A 19,142-nucleotide genomic window follows, 5' to 3' on the forward strand; every position below is an offset into this window, starting at 1 on the left:
AACGGGGTAATGTCAATGGAAGGTATGGATAGGTTAGGTTGGCAGGAAGAAGGAGGAAAAGACAGTGAAAGCAGATTTGAAGGGAGTGTGGAAATGGAGGCGAAATGTTCATTTAGGAGATTTGCTTTCTCGATGTCATTGACATAAGTTACTCCGTTGGAAACAAAGCTTGGCGTACTTTTGCTGTTATAGGAAACTTCGTTGGTATTCAGGATTTTACGTGTGAGTGACCAAAACCTCTTAGAAGAAGGTTGAGAAAGGCAGGCTTCGTTAACAATATGCGCATGGTGTTTAGCTTTTGCGGTCTTAATTTTGCGTTGAATTTCGTTTCTAAGTTTGTTGTATTGTAATTTGTGATGCAATTCACCAGAATTTCTCCATCTGGTAAACCAGCGATGTCGCTTTCGAAACAGGTGTTTAATTTCGTGATTCATCCATGGCTTACATTTCGCTGTTAGCTTATAAGATCGGAGTGGAATATACGTTTTGCACGTCTGGTTAACAACATCAGTAATGTTGTTTAGGGCCATGTCCACAGAGGATGAGCTTGCAACCAAATCATCCCATGGATACGCGATTAAAATATTGTTTAGAGATTCAAAATCACTATTGGCGAAAATCCATTTGTAAAACACGTGTTTGGGGAGAGCGCCACGAGATACGTTAAGTATAACATAAATGGCACAGTGATCTAAATTTGCAAGTGGTGGTAGTACCCCAGATGACAATACGCACTCGGGTGTGTTTACTAAAATCCAGTCTAGAATGTTACTAAATCTGGTTGGTTGGTCTATTAGTTGCGTAAAACCGCGTTGAGTGACAGAATAATACAATGCAGAATTGAAGATAGTTGCGTGGGGCTCATTAAAATCGCCTACTATAATAACGCATTTGGATGTCTGCTGTAACAAATCAATTGTAGAACATAGTTTTGCGGAAAAAAGATCTTTAGAGGCTTTGTTATAACTGGGAGGTTGGTATCCAACGCAAATTATTATTGGTCGACAATCGGGAACCATGGTAATTTTCAGCCACATCAACTCGCAATCGTCAGACTCGTGATCATACAAGCGTACGCAGTGAATATCATTGCGTACATACGCCAACACCCCGCCACCGTGCCTATTTCTGTCCTTTCTAAAAGGAAACTGAAAACCGTCAATGATGAGGCGTTCATTAGAAACACTTGAATCTAGCCATGTTTCAGTCACGCAGACAATGTCGAAACCACGATTTAATGCTATAAAATGCAGTTCATCTAGTTTAGAAGAACTGTTATGAGCGAAAATGCTCCGAGCATTGATATGAAAAAGCGCTAAACCATCACCATATCGATCCATTTAAACAACATAAAAGACTAAAAATCGGTAAACTTCTCACCATTAACGAACAGACAGTAATCTGCTTCAATAATTTTCCATTTGATAGTTTTTCCCTGATTGTAGAATTTGTTTGCATGTCGAATTAATTCCTTTCTTTGAGCCTGCATAGAAGCAGGTAGATGCCTTGTTATGTTTGCATCGAAGGACCGAGCGCGACCAGAAAGAGAAAACAATTTTCTTTTGTCCGACATCTTGACAAACTTGATAACTATTGGGGCTGGTTTAGACAAATCTTTGTTTCCACTGATTGCTGACGTACGCCGCGGCAGGCGGTGAATATTGCTAAACTGTATTTTATCAAGTTCAGAGGAAGAATACTGCAGTTTTTCCGTTATGAACGTTCTTAAGACATGTTCAGTTTGGTCAGGTGACTCGAGAGATAGCAGTTGGGGTATGCCATGTAACAGCAGGTTAAATTCTTTTGAACGCATTTCGTCCATAACGCGCTTTTGATTCAATTCAGTCTTAGTTTCCTTCAGGTGAGTTTCAAGCGAAGCTACTTTGCCCTCGAGCTCGTCAATTCGATGGTGTGCAACCTCGAGGCTTGTTTCTGCCTCACCGACGCGTTCCCTCAGGTCGTTTTCAATTGAGGTCAAGCGCTTGTCCATTGACTGCATGAGGTTGAAAACGTCTCGTAATGTTGGCTCACCTACTTCACTTGCTTTAGTATTAGACATTCTATGGCTGCCCCTGATAGTAATATTTTCCATTTTTGAGAAAGATATATTGATATGACCGCTACAGGAGATCTGACTTGTTATAACAGCTATAAACTCATCGAAGTAGCCAGTTAAAACAGAAATTTAAAGCAACAACAGCAGCTCCAAAAAACACGTCCGTCCAGCACGGTGACAACCCAAAAGATTTCTCTTTAGTGTGAGTCAACATGTGTCTTGTCAAATATCCACTTTGGGCAAATCTTTTTCCACAAGTATAACATAGATGTGGTTTCTCTTTATTGTGAGTCAACATGTGGGTTTTCAAATTTCCACTTTGGGTAAATCTTTTATCACAAACAAAACACCGAAAAGGTTTTACTTTAGTGTGGGTCAACATGTGTCTTTTCAAATTTGAAATGACGCTAAAACTCTTTTCACAAACATCACATCGATGTGGTTTATCTTTGGTGTGGGTCAACATATGTCTTTTCAAATCTCCACTTTGGGCAAATCTTTTATCATAAGTATCACATCGATGTGGTTTATCTTCAGTGTGAATCAGCAGGTGTGTTTTTAAAATCCAACTCTGGGTAAAAGTTTTTCCACAAACATCACATCGCTTAAGTTTCTCAATGCTGTGTTTCAGCATATGTCGTTTTACATTTCCACCTTCCAAAAACCTTTGATCACAAATATCAGCTTGATCCACGCCCAAGTCCGTTGATGTCATCTCTATTTAAATTAGTTATTCAGGTTTTGTAAATGAAAAATGGTTAAGCTGTTTTACGATTTATGTGTTATGAGCTAAAACAAGATAGGCTTTGCTTTCCTCTAAAAAATGTAAACAAGTCATTTGACGTTTCCACTTCTTATACTGGGCGTCTACCTTACGGTAACGTCAGCTAGCCAACCAGTGGTTCTTATAACAACAAGAGAGTGAACACGAAAAAGACACTGTCGCGAAAACTGCGATAATACGTTGATAAAAACGTGGATAAAAATCGTAGTTAAATGCTGCAAATGCGACCGATAGCTAATCGGCATTACAACATTAGTTTTTATGTCCATCTTGTATCGTAGAGACACTTCGTAATGCTGGTGATTTTGTGCTACACGCTTGAAGGTGTACCGTCCGGCGGCTTAAAATTTCTGTATCCAGGAAAGAAATTCTGCTGTTTTTCTCTAGAAACAAACCAGCACAACTAGGTACCTGCAGTTCGAGTCACACCACCCGGTAAACTAAAGGCTTTGTGCATCGAAGAGCCGGACAGCACATTGAGGGCGCGCTTAAAGGAATACCAACGAGACATAGCAAAAAGGGTTTTCAAAATCGTAGAATATTCACTTAACACGATGAACATAAAAACTGATGTTCTAATGTCGATTAGCTATCGTTTGAGTTTTATCTACGTTTTGCGCTGTTTTCGCGCCAGTGTCTTTCTCGTGGAGGTTACAAGAAGGACTATTGGGTAGCTGAAATTGCCCGGATGAAGACGCCCCTTACAGGACGTCGTAATGTCGGAAAAACGACATTTGTCTTAAGATTGACGGGCTTCTACTGGACAAAACATGGTTGCAAAGTCTAAATTGGCTTTTTTAGGGCTGCCAAAGCCAAAATGGTCTCTTACTAATACGCCAGGAGAACGTGAGTGAAAGCACACATGTTAATTACCAATATATATTTATATAAAGCATAATGTTTCGAAACACTATGAAGCCCCAAAATGAAATTTTATGCCAAAGATTCTAAACAAAACATTAAATGAAACAAAACGTTAGCGCTGCACTTTTATTGCTTATGTGGAACTATACGTAAGACACTATGATCTTGTCATTTCTATTTTTACGTATGAATACAGAAAACTTGTGAGATAATGTCAGCCATCGCACTAAAAGAGCATTTTTGCTTTTCCAATATGGCGAAAACTTGTCACAAATTTATATCCTGTCTAAAACGTCCCAATCGCAAAAATGTGGTCATGTTGTTACACAATAGCATAGCAAGCAATATCATAATACAAAGTAATGTAGGGTTGTGTTGGCGAAAAATTGTGGTGCAGTTGTAAAGTCGTCTTGTGACAATGTTGTGCATAGCGTGCCTTATCAATGTTTTAAAAAGTTTACGATTTCGGAACATTAACAAGCTCATTTTTTATCGCGGCAAAATGTTATGTGTTAAGAAATACGAAACCTTCATTAAATGAGCCATGGTAAACTCTGGAAAATCAATTTTGCAACGCACAAGAGGAGCACAGTGGTTAAAACACTGTTTAAAAGCGATGTAAATTTTTTATCATCATGAATGTCAAATGGGTTTTGCAATGCATTTTGACTAATATGTGAACAACACCATAAGTGAACCTATGTGACACGTCAAGCCAAGGCGCAATAAACGTAATGTAAAGAAATTTCCGATAACAAGACAGACAAACGTCTACAGTCAAAGCGCTATCATAGCGGAAAAATACACGGGCATGGTAAAAGAAAAGGTTAAATAGAGACACAGGTACAAAAAAATGTACGTTAAATTACACTGTGACATTATGCTGTGCATGTGAAAGTGTATGGTTTAAAACAGCAGAAACTATAAAAATCGTGATGATTTGCATTGACTATGTGCAAGCAAAGATATAACGCAACCATAAAAGTTTAACACTGATTTGATAAAAATTGCGATGCAACGGAACGCGGAAAGTTTGAATCAATCATGCATGTGCTGTGCAAACCACACCAGTGCTTGCAGACGGAAGCGCTTGTAAGAATGACGCCTATAGAATGACTTGCAAAAGTGTACAAAGAGAACAAGTAACATGGTAAATGCATGGGGCTTTATCGTTGCTAAAAAGATGCAGAATAACAAATATGATTGCGAAACTCATCGCAACTAAACGTGAACAATTAATTACAAATATTTTGCGTGTAGGGCGACCAAATTGTAATTTGTAGTTTACTGGATATGTGATTATGGTGTAAAGTTTAAAAAATGCGTTGGGTTGTTCTTGTCGGGTTTTCAATTTTCATGAAATAATAAATTTTACCGAAACACATTGTGTTTAAACACAAATTTTAAACGTGTTTGTAAACAGCAATAACATGTAAAGTAAAACAACAATAACCTACATACGCAAAGCAAATAGCACAATTCCACACATAAACTTTTTAATTGCTTAATGGTGAAATAGCACAAAAATCACACGCATTGATGCAACCGACGCGCTTTGTCAATAATAGGTGGCGGATATTTAATGTGACAATTAGACGAAATGATTTTTTGAAAACAACGCACCTAAATGTATAGCGGTTTCGTGCCAGACTGAAAAGACATGGAACAAACGTACAGAAAAAAAACAGACTCTAGCATGCAAGGCGATAAAGGTTTTCGAAAAAAATTGAAAATAATTCTTACTCCGTAACGAAAATGACAAACAAACAACACAACTTATACGTTCGAGTCATTAATATAAGCAACTTATTCGAATTGTTTCATTACATTTCGGACGATTCGTTTTGGAATAACAACTTCTGCACCTGAATTTGCTTCAGGGTGGATGGGGTTATGTTGCTGCCCAGATCTACTTTTAAATTCACTTGTACACGGAACCAGCTTCTGCCTGATGATGTCATCCATGATGCAGTACAGCAGGAAGACAACGATTCCCTGCAATCCGTTCACCAGGCTATGAAAGTACATCAACACAGTGTTTGAAATGTCGTTCCCAGTTCCTGCCGAAAACAAAAATTTAGACTAATGGTTTATCAAAGCAAAAATTTAGACTAATGGTATATCAAAAACATTCTTTGTAGCGATTGTTCCAATACATTAAGTTTATATACTCTGAAATAAAGAATTTACCCACCTGTGAAAAATGCCAATATCCAGGTTCCGCCAAGCATTAAGAAAAACAATACAAAAGATTTTGCTGATCGCAGTGCGTCTTCAGTTCCTGGATTCTCACCTCTGTTCCGCATTCTTCGTGAGTTGAAAATCACATGAGTCGTTTTCACGATGATAATCAAGTTGATGAAGAGCACGAAAGCAAGAGGAGCGACGACCGTTGAGTTGAAGATTAAAGTACCCGGTACCAACCAGCATCTGTCATACTTGGGAATGGGTAAAGACTGGCTTGCATACTTATGACATTCTCCGTATAATGGTTGGGGCTTCATGTAGATGTCGAGGGGAAACCCCACTCCCGCAGCTGAACCCACGATGAAAACCGGGATGATCCAGCCCATCACAATGAAGACTTTAAGACGTTCATCGGGTTCTTGGCTTTGGAATGTGTATGGAAAGGAGGTGGCCATCATAAGACGGATCCCTTCTACAAGAAACCACATTCCTAAACACAAAATCAATTAGTTTCTTATTTAATAGATTTTATGCTACTTAAGAATACCTAATGAGAGTAGGCAATAATGGTTTGTCACAGTAAACATTATACACGAAGTTTGATGCATGACAACAAGGTCATGTGATAGGTTGACTGCATGAAGAAGCAGAAGAGCCACTGACAAGTTAATTTGGACCGGAACCCGATCACCCGTGCCTTTGAAGTGCTGGAGAACTGCTATTGTAGCTATCAATGCGACAATCGATGCCAATTCTGTAGTGTAAGATGTGATCTAAACGATAAAAACACACTCATTTTGCAAGTCAGAAATTGTCGTGGATGGGCAATATCTAAACCTCCAACAGCCGCCATGCATACCGACGATAACTGTGCAAATTGTTAAAAGACTCGAAATTTGAGAGGACTGTCTCAACTGCCAACAGAATCAGTCAGTAAATTAGAAAGTAGGAATATATATTTCGCCTAATAATGGCATCATCAGTTCCTGAAAAACGCAATAGATCAACACCAAAATATCAAGAATGTAAAACAAACACAATGTTCTAAGCAACTCAACAACGCGAGTGTCGCCAAACACAAAAACGTTAAAAACCTTGCAAACCCAGCAACGCCTGGAAAGCCTAAAGGTAACACCTGTGAAAAGCTGGCAAGACCTACACCGTGGACAAAAGTAAAGAGAAAAAGGGGGGTGGCAAAAAGAAACCAAGGCGCTCGCAACTAAAAGCCGATAAAACGATAAAAAAGATAAAATGAAGATAAAATTAAAAATTAAACTGCCGTAAACCGTACCCAAAGGCCGTGCAATAACTGACCACAGACACACACAAGTATGAAACACGATCACGAAAATTATCGAATCTTGGGCAGCAACATCTTTTGAATATTAAGCGTTGCGCCAGTAAGTTTCAGCCATTTGGCTTCGCAGTGATCCAAACGATCAACATTGGGTTGCTCCACAAAGGTGACCGTAAAACATTCCGCGATATCTGGTCTCTTCATAAATATATCGTGGTGGTGGATGGCGAAGTGATGGCCCAGCGAGGCGTTGTCATTGTCACCGCTGGTTTTAAACGTGTTCCACACTGTTCTATGGCCAGACCAACGGGTAGAAAATTTGTTTTTAGTTTGGCCCACGTATCTGCTGTTACAAATCCTGCAAGTGGCCACATAGATGCCAAAATTGCTGCAATCCAGGGACTGCCTCAGGGCAATTGTTCTATCGTCTATGCAAAGTTTGTGTTCAGTAGACACCATAGATGTATGTGTACCGTAATGTCCGCATAAAGCACATCTTCCGCAGGGAGCCGATTTAGCAATGACCCCCTGGCTATAATGGGCCAGGCGCCTGTAATTAAGTAAATGGTTGCCCAACGTAGGTGGCTTCTTGTAGACAACTCTTGCCTCAGGCTTTAGTGTTTGTTCTTTTTTGGTCAAGCGAAGGAGCCTGGGAAACGACGTTGCCCAGGGGACTACTTCCGTGCTGCGGGTTGTCGATGGAGGTTTGAACCTGTCTTTCCAGCTTTTTGCAGTCTCTATGCAAATGCTGATGATGGAGTCTGGAAACGCGGATTTCTTGCATTTAACCGCGAGCCGCAGCAAACTCGCTTTAAAATCGTCATCCTTTTCGTTAAGCCTTCTTAGGCGAGACGCTTCTCCCAAAACAACAGCGCGGTAGATATGCCTGGGGTGGTGTGAAGTGCCATGTAGAAAACATCTGTCTGTCGCCGTTGCCTTCACGTGGTCCTGTGTTACAAACCCACAGGGTGACGATGACGAATGTACGTGGTCTACATCTAAAAACTCGACTCTTCCATTGTCATCTCTCGGATCGAGAACGCGGAGGGTAAGATTGAGGCCTTCCCTAGCAAAGGCGTACTGCAACTTTGAACGTATGTGGGATGTGGTTTTGATCCCGGATGAGACCCAAATGATGTCGTCGATGTAACGTTTAAACACTTCAGCCCGCTTCAAGGTAGCCGTGATGGACTTAATGATAAAATGCATTGCGATGTTGGCAATAGAGACTGAGTGGTTGTCACCTGTAATGATGCCCTTTTGTTGACTGTAAAGGGCATCGCCATATTGGACAACAACAGCATCGAGCGTGTACATTGTAAAATCAACCAGGCACTTGCGACCGTTGTCGTCAAAATCGGATTGTCCCTGTAATGCGTCGGTAATAGAACGCTGGATAAGATCTTTGCCGACGCTTGGGTACAATGCAACTACGTCGGCTGCTACAACATACAATTCTGATGATTTTTTCGAACCAGACTGTGCTATACATTTTTGCCATTTGATCAATTCTTTTAAATAATGTTGACTGTCTTGGCAGAACTCGTTTACTTTGCACGAGCAGTATCTTTGGCTGATGGGCTTCAGGATGTGTTCCAGCAATGCTGTGTAGCGTGAACAAAAAGTGTTCCCTGCGGATTGTAGCAGACGAATAGGTATCCTATCGATACTGCACGTGCGTAACTGCTCGGGTGTTAGTTTGTGTGTTTTAAACAGAGGGTATACACGTAGGCAGGCTGGGTGTTGCTAAAGTATTTTGCTGACGGTCCCGGGACTTTACGCAAACAGCCAGAGTATTCCTTGCAACCAATTGTGTGGAAAAGCAATGTTTCCGATATAATTCCATGGTTGTGGAGGGAAACCACAAAAGCGTCACACGTGGTCTTGGTGTGTTTGACAATGCTGTTGAGGCTTGCAGTACTTTGGTCAAGTTGTTTGAATTGTTGTAACTCCCTTTTTATTAGCCGGTCATAATCAGTGAAATCCACAATAACGATCTTACCGTCTTTGTCCGACTTACAGACAACAATCTTTCGCTGCCGAACTGCTGCTCGGAGTGATCTTAGGCTATCTCGTAGTTTGGGTGGCAAGTTGTTGCGGTGCTTGTATGCCTCGTTCACCGTAGTTTCCACATTGCGTAGCTTGGATTCAACAAGTTCGCTGTAGGCAATAGTTTCTTCATTCAAAGTGTCTTTATTAGGCCTGGAGTGTCTAGGTATCAACAACTTTTCTGGTATTTGCGGCTTACTGGTTTTTTCATCATCTTCAAAAATATCTGCCCATTCAATTCTTCTGATGTGCGAGACGAGGTTTAGCCACTCACATTCTTCTGTTCTACCCGTCCAGCGTGGTGTAGGCACAAAAGTTAAACCTTTTAAAAGTAAAAGTTTTGCATTGTCGTCCAATGGAAAACTGGACTTGTTGAGTATGGCCGCATCGGCTAGCTTTAAATTGGCTATGCGGTTATTATATGCTTTTCTATTCCGGTATCGGTTTTTGTTGTTCCGATTTTTCTTTTTCTGTTTTTCTAGTTTTACTTTGGTTGTATCTACAACGGTGTCGCGTATAAGAAGTGTTTTGCTGCGTAAACATGCCTGCTTCCGTTCCAGCCAAACGAATTTTTTGGCTAACCTGTGTCGCATAGATGATTTGAGGCGAGTAAAGGTTCTAGAAGAAGCTGGTGACATGCTGTCCCACATGCTTTTAGCGTTACGCAGGACAACCGCAGACTTTTTGAGTTGGGCGCCAATCCTTCGCGATTGCTGAATTAATAGGAGATCGAAATCAATCCCATTCTTGTGGTTGGATGGTAAAAGAACATTTGCTTTCAAGCATTTCCTTAAAAACGGGATCTTGACCTCGTTAATCACAGATTTCTTGCATTTGCTCATGTGGTTGTTGCGAGAGGTGATAACTGCGTGAGAATGTTTCATCAGAAATTGTCGTGGATGGGCAATATCTAAACCTCCAACAGCCGCCATGCATACCGACGATAACTGTGCAAATTGTTAAAAGACTCGAAATTTGAGAGGACTGTCTCAACTGCCAACAGAATCAGTCAGTAAATTAGAAAGTAGGAATATATATTTCGCCTAATAATGGCATCATCAGTTCCTGAAAAACGCAATAGATCAACACCAAAATATCAAGAATGTAAAACAAACACAATGTTCTAAGCAACTCAACAACGCGAGTGCAAGTGGTTTTGATAATTATAAGTTAATTGCTCACCTTTACACCATTTGGTATGGTGACGGTTTCCACAGCCAGCAGAACAGTGAAGACAGTGAGGTGACTGCATTTGCAAGTGACGTCACCTGTTACGTCATTTAAGTTGGTGACGCAACCAAACTCGGAGTACTTCTTTGAAACTCTATCGAAGAAGAGACAGATTGGTCCCAACCTTCGAATCTTCAGGTTGCTATTGTTTTTCTTTTCCTTTTCGATTTTCTTGCAGACTTGTTCTGATGACGACGGGGTTACGTCAAAGCTTGCGTTTCCTTGCAGTTGATAGTTACCTGCCGTTTCATTGGATGAACGCAAGAAGCTATCGGCATTCCAGCCAATAATCGCAATAAAGGTTGTGTTTTTTACAACTATGTACTGCGTTTCAGCGAGAGAACTTGGTTTAATAGATTGAGCCTCCGCCGCTTCAGTTTGGTTTATCTTATAGACATACACTGTTGCGACGATTCGACTAACGTTATTTGTGTAAAGGGTAAAGTTGATGTGAGATGTTCCGAGCTGAAGTATGGAGTTGTATGCCTCACCCTCTGTTTTTGTAGCTACAATGTGAAACTCAGCATTTTCAAGTTCGTAGGTTGTTCCTTCGGTGTCCGGGTGACTTTGGGCAATAACCTTGATTTTGTTGTCGAGATTATCGAATCCATCTGCTTTGCCTGGTTTAATCTCTGTTAACGTTTGCAATAGCGCGTCTGTGAAAATCATCATGGGAAGTTACTACGTGAAATAGGTTAGTAAATAAAAATTACGATTAGGACACCAAAGAGATTTCTATTTGCAATGCCATCAAACTTTGACAAATCATGAATAAGCGAGAAAATCTTATTTTCCAACGTTTTTCACGTTCTTTTTGATGGAAGGCAATTTTAATGTAAGTTGTAATGAGTCAATATCCTGTTTAACTATTGGCAAAGACTCGTTGTAATTCTAAACAAATCTTCATTGACAAATTACCGATTTAGAAATCAATCAAAACGTTAATCCTGACACGTGACTAAAAAAACGTGTAGAGGTTTGATTGCTGGCCCAAATTATAGCAAGCGTAACAAGACAGAGTAAAGATGAAATAAATAAAACTCGTGGCAAGTAACATGAAAATGTCTAAGAAGTTTAATTGGTGTTAAAATGCGTTTTAATTGGTAAGAAACATAACAACAATTGATTTCTACAGTTTACTGGTAATACAATTTTCTCAGTTGGGAACTGAAGTATGTTACAGATTAAAGCATACAGTTAGAAAAACTGTGACTTCCAACTACCATACAATGCAAGACAATATTTCGTAAAAAAAACATTAACGCTGCAACTTACTTTTTGAAATGGAGCATGTGAAGTTCATGTCGATGTATTTATCTGTCCAAGGACATGGATCAACAAAACCATCGTCATTAGGTGTTTTCGGAATGAAGCAATAAGGTTTGTTTTGACACAAACGCATGATCTCTGAAACTCCCTGAGATCCATTACAGTAATTATGTTCCGCATAACCTCCACAAATTCTAAAAAAGGTAAACTGATACAAGTTTCAACTTGAAATTTTCATTGTTCTTTATATCTTAACTTATGCACTATCAAGCAAAATAACAGTAAGAAACGTTAGGTAAAATGTGAATGTTCAAACGTGTCATAAATACTAAACAAGTGTCAAACCGATTAGAGTCTGTTTGATCTTACATCCTCACAAAAAAAGTTTGCGTTTTGTGATCTCGAGCTCAAGGTTGGGCATTTAATATGCCACAGGAGACACTTCACTAGGGCTAGTATTTTGACAGGCCATGCCTTTTAAAAACAACGGTGACGAGCTTTCCATCAAACTTATTTTGCTTTCACACCTGCTTTTGTGTGCTTTTGTTATTGTTACATATATCAGTGCTCTTCAACCGTTTTTGGTTTTGTGAACCAAGTTTTTGTTGCGAACTCTTGCACCCTGTTTACTTTAAATGTAAACTGATATAATAAGCGATATGAAAAATCATTATGCATATCATCATGTCAATTAAACTGAGCGGAGCGCTAAAAAATGCTGGATTTGCTGCCAACACTCCAAGCATATGGTCGCTAATTTTTTGTGAAACATCGGCAAAAAGCCAAAACTCGATATCCTAATATAATCCGAATGTAATACGGACACTATCAAACTTGACACGGGGATAAAACAAAAAAAAATTTTCACCCAGGTTATACAGTTAAAACCTACATTTTTTTAATATCCTCAAAGTCAAATATTAATGGTTTGAAAGTTTGTGATGCACCTTTGTATACCTTTTCGTACTGGTGCACCCGTGCACACCGGTTGAAGAGCACTGCCATATATACCAAATAAGTGTACAGCACTACTAGGTTATTCTCATAGTCGAGATGCTCTCTTAGTTAAAAGGTTTGCTTACTGCTGGGGAGGTTGAACTCGTCCATAAAGAGCCGATAATACTTGAATATTGTTTTCAGCATGACAAGAGATATTCAATGAATCGTATCTGCAAACTAAACGTAAATGAAAACAACCATGTAAAAAGAAACGTTTTTCGAGACGAGCAATTTAACTAACCAAAAAAGAAACTAGTTATAATTCTTTTTACCTATGCATCGCATGAAGTCCTCATTCTGTTGACAGCCTGTTTTGAGAGGGGGACTAGATTGAGCTATATTAAAAACAATGCATAAAGCGAGCAATTTCTAAATGTTCACACGATAATTGCTTCAAACTTCTTGCATGAACAAAAACTAATTTTTCATGGACGTAACTGGAATTGTTTAACGAACAAATCAAACGACTTACCTTTACTTCCAGCAAAAATAGCAAACATCCCTACCCAGAACACATACGAAACTGTCATTTGATTAGTGGTCTGATTAGTCATATTCAGCTCAGCGTAAACAACAACGAATAGAATACGAGTCAGATGTAATACTAACCACAAAAAAAATTCCTAAGTAAAGTTGCTGCTAAAAACTACATATTATTAACACTCGTGCATGGTTAGACGCAATACTACTTCACAAGCAAGTACATCCGTTATATATCAGGTGTGTCTGATCACAACTAACGTAACGCGAAAAAGGCTTTTTGTCGAATTTGTGTTCCTTTTTTGTCTTTTGTTGTAATAAAGCAGATGCCTTTGGCTATGAATCCCAGCCGTTGAAACAGATACAAATCGTCACAAAAGAAAAATCGCAGCATTACGGTCTCTTATAATTCATGAAACGAAATTTGGGTGAAAAGCAACCACTAGCGCTCGAGAAATGTGGCAGTCTATTATTTGAAAGCAATATATTGAAAACTGCTCTTTGTCACCACCAGTGGCGTGACAAATTTTTCAACACCAGTTTTCCTTAACAAAGCATCAAATTAACAGCAAATAATTTATAGCCATTTTTAATTGGAGTTTTCCCCGGTATGAACCACTTAGAGTTAAATGAAATCTCATTTTCGTAAAAGTGTTTTCATTTGCAAAATGTAAAAATGGGTTAGACCAGTGGTTCTCAACCCCTATTCAAGTTTAGTAAACGAGCGATAAACGTTGGAAAAATGAACAACTAATCTTATGCAAGACTTACGCGAACAAGGAGAGCAAGGGGAGAAATGTAGCTAATCCAAAAAATAAAATGAAAATAGGAAACAACAACAGGAAAACACATGATTCAACAAAGCAAGGGACCGGTCCTTGCGCAGTCTTTAATTAGTAGAAGGCTACTCCATGCGCCTGCAGACAGCACAGCAGTGGCGATCGCTCCTAAAACTGTCGTTAACGCGCTTTTCGTTACGCTCAACTCCAATACGCCAAGAGCTGTATAACGAACTCTTTTATCTTGCAATATGGCCGAATAGTGGCGCTCGAGAGAACGGCAACACCGCGAGCACAAGGGGGAAAAAGCGGTTTCTGCAAAAATGTTTAAATTTATACACGGTAACAAACAGAAATTGAGTGACATTCACGCTTACTAAACTTTCAAAGAGTCGGTCGGAATTATTTACATGAAAGCGATCAGTAGAAGGTCTGTAAATACGGCATCAAATAACATCACTTAATCACACTAGTGACGGACGGCAAAACTTTAAGAATAACACGTGGGACGACGGCGTGATTCACGTCTGAATGAATAAAGGTTTCACATAAATTCAAATTCGATAGGTTAACAACAAGGTTGAAACATGTGCTTAGCGGTCACTAAATGTACAAGTCACGCAAGAACGGTTCAGTTTTTAACAGCATAGATTTCCTGTTCGTTACACACAAAAAATCACAATTGACCAGTTAATAAACGCATAGAGACGCTATAAGTTTAAGTCACTAATAAAACACGAGGCAGTCACGCTTACAAGACGTGATACCAATAAACACTGCCAAGGTTGTGACATCACAAGCACAGAAAAAAGTTCCAGGCTCCACAGCGCTGCGTCGCACAAAAGAATCAAGGCTACTGGCAGGAAACATAAAACACAAAAACACATGTACAAGGCGATGTCAGGACGACATGAAATAAACTTTCATAACATCTGATTTGCTTTGGTTGCTTACTACCACATTACGAGTTCAGTACAGAGAGTGCGGATAATTGAAGTAAAAAGTTTTATTAACCCATTTAAGACGTGTTTAATGTCAGTTATATCGAATATTTTCGCAAGTAAAGAACATACTATGGCTTTTTGTACGCAAGACCTGATGTTTAATGGTGGAACAAAGTGTAAATATGACAACACTTTCAGACATATGACTTGTTGCAGAAAAACAAATTTTCGCAAGCAACAAGGACCTTGGTGTCCAACCTTTTACATTGTGATTCAACATATGTCTAATAAAAACTCAAAATTTACTAAAGCTTATTTACACACATTTGATTGTCAGGGTGTCCCTTTGGTATGCGTAAACATGTGTGCCTTCAAAGCACTAACTCGACTAAACGCTTCTTCACAAACATCACATCGATGTTTTTATTTTTCTACAGTGTGAGTCAACATGTGGGTTTTCATGTTTCTAACTTGGCTAAAGCCTTTTCCGCAAACATAACATCGATGTTGTTTTTCTCCAGTGTGGCACATGTGGATTTTCAAGCTTCCAACTTGACTAAACTTTTTTTCACAAACATCACATGGATGTGTTTTTCTCCAGTGTGAGTCAGCACGTGTCGTTTCAAATGTCCAACTTGTCTAAATCCTTTCTCACAAACTTTACATCGATATGGTATCTTGCCAGTGTGTATCAGCATGTGGGTTTTCAAACTACTAGCCTGGTTAAATCCCTTTTTACAAACTTCACATCGATGTGGTTTCTTTCCAGTGTGAGTCAACTTGTGGGTTTTTAACTGTCCGGCATACCCAAACACTTTTTCACAAACATCACGACGATGTGGGTTTTCTCCAGTGTGATTCAATATGTGGGTTTTCAAGCTTCCAACTTGGCTAAGGCATTTTCCACAAGCACCACATCGATGTGGTTTTTCTCCAGTGTGAGTCAACATATGGGTTTTTAGGCATCCAATTCGACTAAAGCATTTTCCACAAACATTACAGCGATGGGGTTACAAAATATGGAGTTTTAAACTTCCAGCTCGACTAAAGCCTTTTCCACAAACATTACAGGGATGAGGTTTTTCTCCAGTGTGAGTCAGCATGTGGATTTTTAAACTTCCAAATTGACTAAACTCCTTTTCACAAACATCACATCGATGTGATTTCTTACTAGTGTTATTCATCAGAAATTTACACCTGAAGCATTTTCCACATAGGCCAAATTTGTAAGATTGGCACAGTTTTATCTCCTCAAAAACAGATTTCGTAAAATCAACAACACAAATCATACTCTGCAGTTTGTAAAGAAACTAATTGCATCTGATATGCAACAAATCTTCCGTTGTGTCATTTGATGTTCCTTGTCAACTCGTGTCAACATAAACAGAAATTGTACAATGCGTAATCGGGCGTTTGTCAGACACAAGTAAGATTAGAATATTCGCTATGATTTGAATGACGCGATGCTTGCAGAAGCCAAAATCGCTAATTTGCTAGCGGGGTGGAGCTCTAAATCCATGATTACTTCCAGTTTAAGGCTGGATGGTTTAAAAGTCATCATCTTGATACTATGAATGGTATAGCGCAGCTGCGAAATGCTAACACGGAAGAACCACAGTTTCCTGATCCTACTGCATTTTAAGATGTATTGGGAATACACAGCTATTACCGTTTTCGTTACAAATAATAATAATACTTGCAGTAAGTAGTGGATTCTTGTCCCGGTAGTTAGCGTTACATAACGTGTAAAAAAACTAACAATAATAATGACCGTACTAATGAAACCAACCCTGTAATACAAAGGGGGACAACCTTTTTGCACGCGCGGACCAGAGAAGTAATGATTTTTTTGCTCAATGTGAACATGTACAATTGCCAAATGAACTACAGTACTTGCTTGTGCAGCCACCTCTGCCTCGATGACGACTTGTAAAGGGCGGCTACAGTGTAAACTATAATGTTCATTGCAAATTGTTTGGTGAGTCTGATCTTTGTATCTCAATAACAGCTGCTGATTAACAGCCACACAGGGTGTCTCTTCTTTCCTAGTATTCTTGAGTAAACGTTTCAAAGGCGAACGATTAAATCAGCTTCCACATCCCCAAAGGGAGAAAAATAGAAAAAAATAGACTACCAGATGACAAAAAATAGTCCAAGAATAGACCGGCGACAAAGTCGAAAACAAGCTATTTATAGAAATGCGAAAACTTGGTTTTACAGTACACCTTTTTTCCTTTAAGTTATAGAATTTATTTTATGGCAAAGGTGCCATTTATAATGTCATAGCGCCCTCTAACCGAGCTGCTATGCTTTTTCCCAAGTACGAGCGGCTGTGTTCTACTTCAAACTTGAAACGACAGTATAAACAAGAGGAAGTATGCGCAATGATAAACGGACACCTTATGTTTGTGCAGAACATTCTAGTATAACCAAATGACTCAAAATATCTTATGACTTGCATGAGAACGGAAATACCAACACTTACATCCTGTTATAAAGAGGTTAAACACTTTCCCTACATTCTGTGCAACATTATTGCAAACAACATGCCAACGTTAAACATAAACTTTGCGCACATTAATATCATGACCGCTACACTTGCTAAACCATTGCCATTAGACTGATTTGGTTGGGTTACCAACAATCAGGTAATGACAACTACGGACAAAAAGAAGGCGTTAAAGGTACCGTTTTGTACTGTGCCTACAAGCACTACTTTCAAAACAAACCTCAAAAATAAATTCTCTATACATCTGTACTTTTACAAACGAAGACTTCTTCGATAAGTTTACTTCACTGAGACATAGAGCTAAAAACTTGATACTACACTGCAAAGCTTTCCTGTCTTCAAAAGAGAACTGATTGTAAATGTAATTTGCAACTATCAACAATACATAGCAAGTTGTAAGCTTGATTTATCATCACATCGATGTGATTTCTCTTTTTTTCTCATTCTAGGTTGTTTTCAAGCAATAAGCTTCCAACTGGCAAGAGTTTGGGTTGCAAGAAAATAGTTCTCAAAGAGAATAGAACGTTTCTTTGTTTACCTAACGTATACTATTGAATATACTGTTGACGGAGGCTGAAAAAAATGACTTAATTGCTATTGTAAAACAACTTAATTTGGTAGAGCAAAGTGACAGTAAAAGAAGAAGATGCTATGCAGCAGGCAGTTGATGAAATGAGAAAGAAGATGCACAATTATGACATGTGTAAAGTGTTTTGTTTTGATGTCACTTTTATTTCATGCAGTGCAACTTGTTTCAAATTTTCAGACAAGTTCAACGAAAGTGGAGGGTTTTAAAATCCAAGCATAATAAAATCAAAGGTTTGAACTGGCCTCACTTTGAAAAAAATGGGTGAAATTCGACCACGATCATTGGTGTGTGTGTGTACGTTTTGATCAATCAGATTTCCTAAAATGTTTTTCATGTTTCAGGCTGCGAGTCTGGAATAGAACCACAGACACTCAAAGATTAAATGCAAAAGGTATGTTTGTTGTAAATTATTACAATAAACCAATTTTACTTTTTTGTTTTAGGTTTGCTGTTGGAGCTTATACTTGCCAACTATGTTCGGAGAGAGCTACAATGACTTTTAACAACTTCAGTAAGTTACATTTTTATGAACATACTCTAGTTTTCATAAAAAAATGTTTGTTGGTAAATACAAATGGATTTGATTGTGAAGAACTGATATTTTGCAGGATGTTTTATCGAAGTCTCTCAAGTACACCTTGATCACCAGTGTATTCTTGATAAATCGAAGCACTTGTAACATTAATTGCTATTGGGTATTTGATGTTGCTTTTACCAATAGTTGGAGAAAAACTTTAGAACTAATATGCCGTGTCGCAAAAATGCAGGCCAGTTGCAACATCACTGTACAACGTGTTTTGAATAGGTTGTAGATTTGAAGGTAGCCTCCTCAGTCGTTAATATGTTTCTGGAATTGTACTCACTGTAAAAAAAAACACAATTACAAATAAAAACGGAAAATAAATTCTCCACGTAGTCCATCGCTATCATTACAATGCTTTTTCTATGGGCGATGGCCCATCGCTTTTAAATTCCATGGATATCATATGCGCTATGACGACGCTCACCCATCACGTATGTCTGCGCTGGCGATCGACTCGCTCGGCATATCGAAGCCAGTGTGGTATAAATCAGATAGGACTAGGTGATAGAAAAAGGTATAAATC

The 19,142-nt window shown here is 38.9% G+C and overlaps 2 protein-coding genes and 1 pseudogene across 2 annotated transcripts; all 3 read right to left on the reverse strand.

Moving 5' to 3' along the window:
• Positions 1 to 1,216: 1,216 nt before the first annotated feature.
• LOC145220369 (uncharacterized) lies at positions 1,217 to 3,415 on the reverse strand. Its single transcript, XM_080087609.1, has one exon. The coding sequence runs from the start codon at positions 2,090 to 2,092 to the stop codon at positions 1,358 to 1,360; it is 735 nt and encodes a 244-aa protein (XP_079943735.1). The 5' UTR covers positions 2,093 to 3,415; the 3' UTR covers positions 1,217 to 1,357.
• Positions 3,416 to 3,816: 401 nt separating this feature from the next.
• On the reverse strand, positions 3,817 to 6,669 carry LOC145220366 (corticotropin-releasing factor receptor 1-like). The gene is made up of 3 exons (XM_080087607.1): positions 6,439 to 6,669; positions 5,899 to 6,381; positions 3,817 to 5,764 (listed from the first exon to the last, which is right to left on the reverse strand). Exons 1-3 carry the CDS (start codon positions 6,497 to 6,499, stop codon positions 5,511 to 5,513), a joined length of 798 nt encoding a protein of 265 aa, XP_079943733.1. The 5' UTR covers positions 6,500 to 6,669; the 3' UTR covers positions 3,817 to 5,510.
• Positions 6,670 to 6,878: 209 nt separating this feature from the next.
• Positions 6,879 to 10,378, reverse strand: LOC145220339 (uncharacterized; annotated as a pseudogene).
• Between the last annotated feature and the right edge of the window lie 8,764 nt (positions 10,379 to 19,142).

Source organism: Phallusia mammillata, chromosome 3 (assembly GCF_965637545.1).
Source record: "Phallusia mammillata chromosome 3, kaPhaMamm4.hap1.1, whole genome shotgun sequence".
Classification (NCBI taxonomy): domain Eukaryota; kingdom Metazoa; phylum Chordata; class Ascidiacea; order Phlebobranchia; family Ascidiidae; genus Phallusia; species Phallusia mammillata.

Bases quoted from the DNA above. Each gene is read 5' to 3' on its own strand.
- LOC145220366 (XM_080087607.1), bottom strand. From the start codon at position 6,499: ATGCATCAAACTTCGTGTATAATGTTTACTGTGACAAACCATTATTGC. The intron at 6,382-6,438 runs GTATTCTTAAGT...TTTTGTGTTTAG, and splicing joins TTATTGCCTACTCTCATTAG to GAATGTGGTTTCTTGTAGAA. The intron at 5,765-5,898 runs GTGGGTAAATTC...TGTTTTCGGCAG, and splicing joins GATATTGGCATTTTTCACAG to GAACTGGGAACGACATTTCA.
- LOC145220369 (XM_080087609.1), bottom strand. From the start codon at position 2,092: ATGGAAAATATTACTATCAGGGGCAGCCATAGAATGTCTAATACTAAA.